Below are 10,900 nucleotides of genomic sequence, written 5' to 3' on the forward strand. Positions count from 1 at the left end.
CAGACCTGAGTAATCGATAGTGAGAAGCCGAACAACCCAAACACGAATCCGATACCTAGACTCAAGTTTTTATTTTTCTAATTTCAAGTTCAATGCTTGGGATTCTCGTACTTAAGTTTTAACATATGAATTTATTTTGGTTCACTGCGAGACAGAGTCAAACAAACATAAATTTTATTAAAGCCAAATCATCATATACATACATGGCATTTTAAATAGTACAACAGAGGCTTGGACCCTGTCTAACACTTGCATTTAAAAAATATCTTTTTCCATCAAACATATTAGATCTACATCTTTCTGAGGAGTTTCCAGTGCTGTTTTTACAACATATAAATTACAATAACTTGTTAAAATAGCTCTCTCTCTTCTTTCAGACTAATCTTGTGGGCATCAGGATGTAAACATGATGCACCTTCAAACAGTACAGTCAAAATTATGAATTTAAATTAGATATCCAGTCTGCAACAGAAAAAAAAAAAAAATACTGGGCTTCAGATGGTGCATTACTTTAAAAAGTACAGGAATGTTATAAAGCAAATTCAACATGCATGTATAAAAGACAACTGTATTCCCTATTTAATGTCTTAAAATTATATTTTAAAAATTTTGACTAACTTTGGTTCTTTCAAAAACAGATTTACCACCAGAATCTGTTTTGATTTGGACCAGTACAGTGAAAACATGAGCAACAGAGGCACATTGTCAAAACACAGTTAAATCACTTTCAACTAACCAAAGCTAAGCAGACAATTTTTTTATTAGCTTCTGCTGTGCTTTAACATGGCCGCTAGTGTACTGCTCACACAGTGCTAGTCACCTAAGTGATTTTATGAATCTCATGACACTGACACAGAAGTTGATCTATTTCTGATCTCACTGAGATGATAACTACCTGACCTGTTGCACATTAAATCACAGATGTGGAAGATGTGAAAATATCAGAAGATAAAACGATACAAGATTTCAAAACTAGCAGCTTCCATTACGCAGAGCTGTATCATTGAGTGCTGTGTGAGAATGAAAATATAAAAATGGCTTCATCCACGCGTCTTTGAGTGCTAAGGGCTCGCCCTGCTCGCGCTGACGAGGTAGCCCTTAGCCTTGATGATGCCCCTGCTCTTGACGATGACTGAGTAACGGAGGACCCACTCCAGCCTCCAGTCAGCGACCTTCAGGTCATGCACGGCCTCCTGCACTGCCTCCTGGAATGTGGCTACTGACATCAACTCTGAGTGGGACAAAAAATAAATAAATACCTACAGTAAGAAAAGACAATCCACAATACGTAATATGATTTTACTCTGAAACAAATCACAGAAGAGCAATTGAACTATTAATGAACATTTCCTCACCAAGTTACTTTCATTATCTCAATAAGAACAGAGTAAACATGAAACATCGGTCTTGACTAAAGAAGTTTATGAGAATCTATCGAGTATTGTTGTGATTTAATGCACTTGTTTGTGGGTGGTTCATGATTTGAGTTGTGTTTAGGACCGATGTGTAGTCCAGAAGGCATATTGTTGTTGGACAGTACGCATGTGCTCAATAATGTTAGAAATAAATATGATAATTGGAGATAAATAAAACTCATAGATAATAAAGAAAGCGAGTCAGGGACTCTGCCTACAGCAAGTCAAAATCCTTTAATGGCTGCATCAGTGATTCACAGTGAAAACTGCCCAGGAAAGTAATAAGACAATTCCCTTTCATTGGAATTAAAAGAACTTGTGCGTGCTGTAACGCATCGCCTGTCCCTGAGTGCTGAGGAGACACCTGCGTCCACCGGAGGTGCTGCAGAGGACGGACGGTGGAACCAGCAGGTTGATAAATTAAGGACAACAGAATGTGGAAAGGACACCAGGCTGCAACTTCAGTGTTAGTGGGACTGATTAGGATACTGATCATTACTAATTCTGTGAATCGAGGCATGAATGGTCAATGGCCATGGCTTAATTATGTGTGCACATGGGTTTGGGGTGTAAATCCACACTTGGTAACCAAAAAGAAAGACTTTTCTGTCCATTACAACCGAGAATACGGATAGTGGGAGAGACAACTAGTGGAGCTGCTCATGACTTACAGACATTGAAACTGCTGATGGTTCAAATGTGAGCACTGGGCGTGCCAGACAAAGCGCACTGTTAAGTTAACTAGTGAAAAAAATTGAAATGTTGCAAAATGCTAAAAAGGCTACAATTAACAAAGCTAATAATTTCAGAAAAGGTGTGGAAGAGGTAATATCTAAAAGTGGTCATAAAAATGATATAAAATGCCTTTTAATCATTTTATTGTTTTATGGGATGAAGTAAAAGGTATTACATGATAAAATGCAAAATAACATTTATTCAGCCCACATTTCCAGGTTGTCAGCGTTGACACATAAACGCGACGCGTTAGCGGTGACATATTAGATGCGACGTATACGGCAAAACAACGTATTTATGATTTTTCCACTTTGTTAGCTAAATTTGGACCGATGTGAATTATGGGGCGGTGCAACGTGTACGGCGGAATTACGGTATGCATGTGCGCAATTATTTTAAATATGATAATTGGAGATGAATAAAACTTCCCAATAATGAAGAGAGTGAGTCTGGGACTCTGTTAATGGCAAGTCCAAAATAACGGCTGCATCAGTGATTCACAGGGAATCACACTAATTTCTTGTCTTTTCTCAGTTTGTTTTAATGTCAGCTTCAAAGTTGTTTCTAAATTAGTGTGGACTGCAGTAAGATAAAACGAGTGTTCACCTTTAGGGTCGTTGTGCGTGAGCAGCTGGATGTCAAACTCTTTTGCAAAAGCTGTCAGGTCAGGAGGCATCACACAGCAGGAGGCCAGGTTGACCTGATTACTGCTGGGCTTCACCTGGTTAAAATACAGGAAAGGTGATGGATCCCCACTCTTTAGACCTTTCACTGCTCTGATTATGAGTTTCCACTACAGATAATGGATCACAGCCCAAATGCACAAGAATCTCACCAACCTGAGCCCAGTTGTAGAGCTGCTCCAGCAGATCTTTGTCCAGATCAGACGTACCGATGGCCACAATCTTCTGGCTCCTGACCAGAGCCTCCAGCTTCTCCCATGCTGGCTGCAGATGAGTCAGAGTCTGGCCGTCACCCTCCAGAGGCCAAGGTGGCGCTATGATAACAGAGTCGAGCTGGGAAACAGCCAGCATCTGGCAAGCTGCAGGTGAGAAGCAAACATGGCTGTTTCACTCTGAGATTTGATGATTTTTGTTGTGATGTTTAGAAAGTGCATTTTTATGATAAGCTCACCCATCTCCACTGCATCTTTGATGGCAGACTGAGCCGGCTCACACAGAAAGAGCTTAACTGCAAAAAACACAGGACCTATCAGAATGTCATCCTCCACATACCCCGGTTAGATTAGAGCGCTGGATTCGGGAACGGTTTTTACACAACGTTCAGTTGGATGTCTGGCAAATAAATCGATAGATGAAGCTTTTGTCCTTGGTTACCCATAACCCAGGAGAAATTTGATAGCCGGCCCATTCCGAGGCCATCGGGAGTCAGATTCAGATAAGATTGATTGTTATTTTTCTTCAGGCAGACAGATTTTTTTTCTTGAGCCTTGAGTCCATCTGGACGTTCTGGTTCCAAAATAGCCTAATTGTGGGATTCCATTCCATTGAGCCATGCTACGAGTCTCCCTCAAGGTTGAACCCACCATGCTGACGAGTCCCAGAAGCCGCAGGTGGCCTGCGATTCTCATAAATTGCCTCCACCTTATGGTTTAGCTCGTAAACCAGTTGATTTAGAGTTCTTACAGCACGGACCAAACCTTCACATTGACTCAGAAGCTTTTCCATGGCCAAAACTGCTGCCGAAGTCTTCTTTAATAGACGATAAAACAGAGCCCCACCAATGCCAAAAAGCAGAGTCCCTGCTATCATAAATCCAAATATGTAAACGTCTTCAACATCCTCCTGAGACAGAACTGAGAGGCACATCAGCTGCCACACTCCCCACAGATCCATGACATACCCCACAGCGTGCGTCTCAGCTGGACACGCCGGTTCTCCAGGATCTTGTCACTTTGATGAAAAAATCTTATCAATAGAGTTGAACGTCCAAGATACCAGATCCATAATCTTCTTAATTTACGTTCAGGAGATGTGAACCAGGCACTTCAGACACACAGAGAGCAGAGCAGGAGGAAGGAAACACGGGGAAAGACAGAAGCAGCCACCTCGATGAGAGCCAGGGAGGAAAAAAAAAGTTCTTGAGTTCTTGGCCATGTGCCTTTTATTAGAGTGGCTTTCATCTGGACACTCTACCATACAAGCCTGATTGATGGATTACTGCAGAGATGGTTGTCCTTCTGGAAGGTTCTCCTCTCTCCGACAGAGTGACCATCAGGTTCTTGGTCACCTCCCTGACTAAGGTCCTTCTCTCCCGATCACTCAGTTTAGGCAGAAGGCCAGCTCTAGGAAGAGTCCTGGTGATTCCAAACTTCTTCCACTTGTCCTCAGTGGAACCTTCAAAGCAGCAGAACATTTTCTGTATCCTTCTCCAGATTTGTGCCTCAACACAGTGACTTTGACTTCATGCTTGGTGTTTGTGCTCTGACGTGCACCGTCAGCTGTGGGACCTTATGTAGACAGGTGAGCCTTTCCAAATCAAGTCCAATCAACTGATTTTACCACAGGTGGACTCGTAGAAACATCTCAAGAATAATCAGTGGTAACAGAACACATCTGAGCTCAACTTTGAGCTTCATGACAAAGGCTGTGAATACATACGTAAATGTGATTTTTTTTTTGTTTTCCATTTTTGATAAATTTGCAAAAATCTCCAAATATATTTTTTCACATCATCATAATGGTGTATTGTGTAGACTTTTGAGGAAAGAGATTAATTTAATACAATTTGGAATAAGGCTGTAACATAAAAAGTGGAGAACGTGCAGCGCTGTGAATACTTTCTGGATGTGCTGGAAACTGCTTTGGGATGGGCTAAGTTTGACAGAAAGAGTCGAGACATAACTTACTGACCCAATAAGAACATTACATTTTCAGTTACCCACATCTTAAAAAAATACACAAAGCAGGACTGACCTGAAACCTTCACTTCCTCTCGTTCTTCAGGTGTGATGGCATCTGTGACCTCAGGGATGGAGCAGTCCAAAGTATCTGGAAAGTCCTGCAGGATAAACATTCTCCAGTCAGAGATGTGATGATAAAATTACTAACCCATCTAAAATTATTTATGTAATCATCCATCCATCCATTCTCTTCTGCTTATCCGGGATTGGGTCGCGGGGGTAGCAGCCTAAGTAGGGAGGGTCAGACTTCCCTCTCCTCAGCCACTTGGTCCAGCTCCTCCAGGGGAATCCCAAGACGTTCCCAGGCCAGCCGAGAAACATAGTCCCTCCAGCGTGTCCTGGGTCTTCCTCTGGGTCTCCTCCCAGTGGGACGTGCCTGGAACACCTCACCAGGGAGGCGTCCAGGAGGCATCCTAACCAGATGCCCGAGCCACCTCAACTGGCTCCTCTCGACGTGGAGAAGCAGCGGCTCTACTCTGAGTCCCTCTCGGATGATCGAGCTTCTCACCCTATCTCTAAGGGAGAGCCCAGACACCCTGCGGAGAAAACTCATTTTGGTCGCTTGTATCTGAGATCTCATTCTTTCGGTCACGACCCAAAGCTCATGACCATAGGTTATTGGCCAAATAAGTTATAACATATCGGCCAAAAATCAAATACTGTGCATCACTAACACATTTAATTTACTATTACCATATTACTACAGAATGGTTGCTTTGTCAAAATAAAGCAATGCCAAATGGTAATTATGAGTGATTTCAACATCACATTGACTTACATTATACTCAGTTAACAGGTTTCACTCTTTCCTAATTTTGAAGAGTATAAATAAAAAGATCTCCAATAGTAAGTACTGTACACAAGAACCCCAGCTTGTTCTTGGCGTCACTACAGTCCCTTGTCCTTATTTCCTGAATTTGTTTTTATTTCCTCACATATTTTGCTTGGCGTGCAATTTTACCATTTCTTTTTGTGAGATGTTCAATAAAAAACACCAGTGCCCTGTATTTTTTTATTTTTTTTATTTTAGTTTTGCGAGCCTTTAAAAAAATTATCTTCAAACACTGAACAGCGTCTGGCCTCTTGTTTTATTTTTGGGGATGGGTTCTTGCTCTCTACAGGAACATTTAGAACAGTGAATAGAACAGCCAGTTCATTCACTGGATTTACAAACGTATTCACTGGAACACGGAGTCCAACAATAAAAAAAGCATTAAAATGTTAATTCCCCACAATTGGTGCAACTCTGCCATCTGCTGACAGAGTTGATAAATCCAGTTCACTTCATGGATTCAGGTTAATCTGAATCACTCACTTGGTTGACTTGAGTCATATTAACCCACATGGACCGACTTGTCTGGGTCAGCAGCATTTTCTGTGATTTGGCTGCTTTTTTTCCGGTGAGTTTGCCAACTCGTGGAACTGGCAGTCTGCCAGAGGACATGCAGGATCCAGGTTAATTTAGACCTCAGACCCGTGAGTCCTGATTCAGTGTGAGGATCTGGATCTTTAACCTGGGTGAGTCAGTAAAGGACCAGCTCTACAGGAGTCCTTAAATAAACTGGGGTTATTTCAGACTTTTCAAACAGACTCTTACAGCGACTTTTTATAAGATAGGAAACTGTGGTGAAGTCAACACAGATCGTGATGTTCATGTGCACCCTGCAGCGTGACCCTGTGTGTGTGTTGTGGTGCCACTTAATGTGCATCATGACAACAGAATTCTCATTGTAAAAATTTTTTTAGTGAGTGAAATTTCTGTAAAATGTGACTGACATTTTCTACTGAAACCAGTGAAACTAACGCCCCCACACTGCTTGTCCTGTTTAATAAAAATGGCAGAAAATCAAAATCCACACCAAGAAAGAGGTAAGAATACCACCAAACTGAAATACACCCCAAATTAAAGGGGCATTTCACTGCTCAGTTAGTTTCAGTAATGACAGTTTCCCTTTGTACAACTTTAGACAGCAAATAAAATATCAAATAATGATTACCATATTTTCCACCGTAAACGTCGCTCCGCCCTATAAGTCGCATCAGTCCAAATATGTCTAATAAAGTGGAAAAAATCCATAAATATGTCGCTTTTCCATATACGTTGCATCTATTATGCGTCACCGCTGACAACCCGGAAATGTGGGCCGGTGTTGTGCCAAAAATCGAGCATGCACAGGAGGACTTTAACAAGAATTTAACAAGATTAACACTTAAAAACAATTATTAGTTTGTTCAATTTTAAAGTAAAGGTGTGTCTCAGTCCAACATTTGCTTAATAAAAGGACTTTAACAGTCAAATCAGCTGTATTTCAAAAGCATTTTTTTGTCTCAGTACTCCTTCGCAGACAGGGAGTGAAAATGGAAGGAGGAACGCTGCAAATTTCTTAAAATTTTAACAAGACAAGCACCAAAACAATTATTTGTTTGCTCGACATTATAGCAAATGTGTGTCTCAGTTGAAGTTTTACTTAATAAATGCACTTTAATGGTCAAATCAGCTGCATTTCGCCAGGGCGGTGCAGCTGGTTTGACGGCTGCTCCAAGCAGCGAGCAGAACGAAGGTGGGAGGCTATGGCAAGCCAATTGTGTCATTAATAACTGGTGAAGATTCTCAGTCATCCAGGACATGGTGAATTTAAAAAAGTTCAAGACAAAAACAATAAAGTATAATTATTTATTATACTTTATACTTTATTGTTTTTGTCTTGAACTTTTTTGAATTTGTCAATAATAGCCACTTTTACCTATTACATGATACAACGGCATGCCACTCTACTCGAGTGCCATCTAGCGGCTGAAAATGGTAGTGTTCATTTTTTTTCTAGTCAGAATGAATGAAAACGGTCATATCTCAGCCAAAAATTGTTTTATAAATATGGGAAAAAAAATCATAAATACGTCACTTCGGCCTATAAGTCGCAGGGCATGCAAATAATGCAAAAAAACTGCAACTTATAGGGCAAAAAATACAGTATGTATTTTTCATTTAAACAACAACTCATTCAGTCGTTTCTTAGAAAACAGTGCATGTCTAAAAGGGGGCTTCAAATTTAAACCCATTAAAGAGGTTTAAGGGGTTCAATGGAGTTAGGCTCTAAGCTCTGCTTAACGAAATGTTACACACATTGCTTCACTACACACCTGCAAACAAAGATGACAAATTGAACAAAAAAACGCCTGATCTAAGTCTAAGACCCCTCGCATCAACCATGCAATCTTCCTTTCTCTCTGGTTACTGCTGGTGGGCGATGAAGGAGATTAGCCGAGTCAAGCAAACAGCCAGGGCAGGAACAAGCTCATGACTCGACGTTCAGCTCTGTGGATCCTGCAGCTCATCTAATTTTGAATTCAGCTTTTACAGAATAGTTTATTTAACACAACGGTAGTTGAACTTTTGACAAGAATCTCAAAACAAAAAGCTACTGGTAACCTCACGCACATTTGGAATGGCGCCTCTGGCAGGCAGCGCAGCATGAACATTCACTATGACAGCTTCTTTTCATAAAGACTACAAGCTTCCTTTGATGTCCATCAATGAAGTTGTTTGACTTTAACAAACACAGGAATCCAACGGGCCGAGAGCATAGTAGCCCGTTACAGAACAACTTGTTCATGTGCTGCTGGCCTGATCATTTAACATTTCTCAGGGTCATGAGACACTTACTTTTGCCCTGATGGAGGCTCACCTAAAACACTGTCTTTTATTGTGAAAAACCATTCAGTCAAAACATTAAATGCAATTATTAAAATAAAAGCCTTCTACTCACCGTAGCTGGCAGTTTTGGTGAGGACAACCAGTCACTCAGTGTGGCTTGAATGCAGTCTCGAAGCTGTAAAACAATTTTGTAAAAATGTAAACAAACTCCTTCACTTCTTCTTTCGGCTTTTCCCTCTTCAGGGGTCGCCACAGCGAGTCATCCTCTCCATCTCACCCTAACGATCTCCTCTTTGGCCTTCATCTGTCTTATAAAAATTTAAACAAATAAAATATTAAAATGAACATGCCATGACCTTATGAAGGACCACAGCTGAAAATAAACAGAAGTACTGTATGATAGCATCAGTCACCCTGGGAGCTAACAGATGAGCCATACTATTAAAAATAACATAAACAGGTTTTACTCATAGAACAAGAAAACCGGCCGCCTTGAAGTAACAAGGAATGCTACAAGTTTCAAAATGTAACGATGTAACGATCACAAACCTCAGCTCTAACGTAATACTCGTGTCAAATCAGACAGAATGAACAGTCAAAGAATTAAAACTGTGGTGTGTGCAGTGCAAATGCATGCTTCTGTAAATTAATTTGTGTTGCAAATATGTTCAACGTTTGATTTATTACTGATCAAAAGCCGTGTCACTGTTTGAACACAGACAAACCTTTGCTCTTGATAGCTGCTGCTGGTATAATTTACAAGACCAACTTTGGACAAAGGTTAGGTCAGCCTAAAAACACAATCATGCTTAGTATTAAAAAAAAAAAAAAAAGCTATACGTCATTTTTAACCAAACCCTATATGTAAACAGACATATAAAGAACTACAATAAGCTTGTCAGAGCCAGAAGAACTGGTCTTCAGATTTAATAAATGAGCTAAAAGACAACTTTGACAACTTCTTTGTTAATGGGTCAACTACAGAAGTTATTCATTAAACATCAACTAGTTGCTGCTTCTCACACCTGATGATTAAGGCTTTCATGCAAATTAAAGCAATCTGAGGATGTGACAATTATTTTATGTCTCTTATCCAATGAAATATTAGATAATAAATCAGTTGATAGTAAACCTGACTGATATGTGGAATTTTTATGATATTTTGAGCTCTTGCCTGCGTTAGTGAGCACAGTGAATCATTTACCAGTAGATGACAAACTACACCTTGATGTTTACAGTCCACATGAACCCTCATATCAAAACAACAACAACAATAATCCATCACGTGCTGACTGCAGCCTGAAGTCTTTCACATAAAGTGAAGCTGTTGAGCTGCGTGACATCTGTCAACAACAGTTTGAGACGTTTTTCTGTCAGTATTGTCTCGTTACACAGCACTTAATAATTAATATCAGAGAAGCACAGTTAAATGTTCAGCAGGGCAGCCTGACTTGTTGTTGTATGCTAAGCTAACAGGCTACACACGATGACACAATGTGGCTAACTCCAATATTTTATTTGCCTAATTATTTATTACCTCCTCGCTGGGCGAACTCGGACACTTCTTCATCCGACTTCGGTTGACTAAATTTCCGGTGTGGAACCGGAGGGTCTTGGCTTGGCTCAGCAGCAGCCTCGCCTCGGCGTTGTTTGTGTTGGTATCCATGTGGTTTTCGGCTGCTAACGCTAACAAGATGCTAAATGAGTTTGCTTCGGCTAAACACAGCTGCTGCTGTGGTTGTAGCTGCTGGATTTAAAGACTGAAGGTCCTGCTGTAGATAAAGTGCTGTAGTCAGGATGACTTGCATTCACATTCACTCACTTGTGTGTGTTTGTGTGTGTGTGCGTGCGTGCGTGTATATGTGTGTGTGCGTAATCCGTGTAGCTGAAGCAGAAGCGAAACTGTAAACCGGTGTTGGTCACGCCCACTTGGAGGTGTGGTTAGATCATGTGCACCGCTCGCGTTCGGCCACCAGAGGGCGATGACGGCTTTGTTATTATTTTGTAAAGCTGAACCAGAAAAGTCATGGAGTTGCTTCGACGAAGTACGTACTACGATACACGTCAATGGTGTGTTTGTTAGCCAAATATCTCACGAACTACTGGACGAATTTTATTGAAATTCTAAGAAATTAATCACGTAATGTACCTCTAAATCTGATTACCTTTTTA

General features: G+C 40.7%; 1 protein-coding gene across 1 annotated transcript; it reads right to left on the minus strand.

The window, feature by feature from the left end:
- Positions 1-245: 245 nt before the first annotated feature.
- On the minus strand, positions 246-10,615 carry gclm (glutamate-cysteine ligase, modifier subunit). Its single transcript, XM_037698109.1, has 7 exons — positions 10,266-10,615; positions 8,841-8,903; positions 5,087-5,171; positions 3,285-3,341; positions 2,990-3,192; positions 2,757-2,871; positions 246-1,231 (listed from the first exon to the last, which is right to left on the minus strand). The coding sequence occupies exons 1-7, from the start codon at positions 10,392-10,394 to the stop codon at positions 1,062-1,064; spliced, it is 822 nt and encodes a 273-aa protein (XP_037554037.1). The 5' UTR covers positions 10,395-10,615; the 3' UTR covers positions 246-1,061.
- Positions 10,616-10,900: the final 285 nt, after the last annotated feature.

The sequence above is a fragment of the Nematolebias whitei genome, chromosome 3, assembly GCF_014905685.2.
Source record: "Nematolebias whitei isolate Nwh7 chromosome 3, NemWhi1, whole genome shotgun sequence".
Taxonomy (NCBI): Eukaryota; Metazoa; Chordata; class Actinopteri; order Cyprinodontiformes; family Rivulidae; genus Nematolebias; species Nematolebias whitei.

What these genes read in the sequence shown, in the direction of transcription:
- gclm (XM_037698109.1), bottom strand. Translation starts at nt 10,394, where the DNA reads ATGGATACCAACACAAACAACGCCGAGGCGAGGCTGCTGCTGAGCCAA. An exon ending in AGCTCTACAACTGGGCTCAG is followed by an intron (nt 2,872 to 2,989) that starts GTTGGTGAGATT and finishes TATTTTAACCAG; the next exon opens with GTGAAGCCCAGCAGTAATCA. An exon ending in CACGCACAACGACCCTAAAG is followed by an intron (nt 1,232 to 2,756) that starts GTGAACACTCGT and finishes TGTCCCACTCAG; the next exon opens with AGTTGATGTCAGTAGCCACA.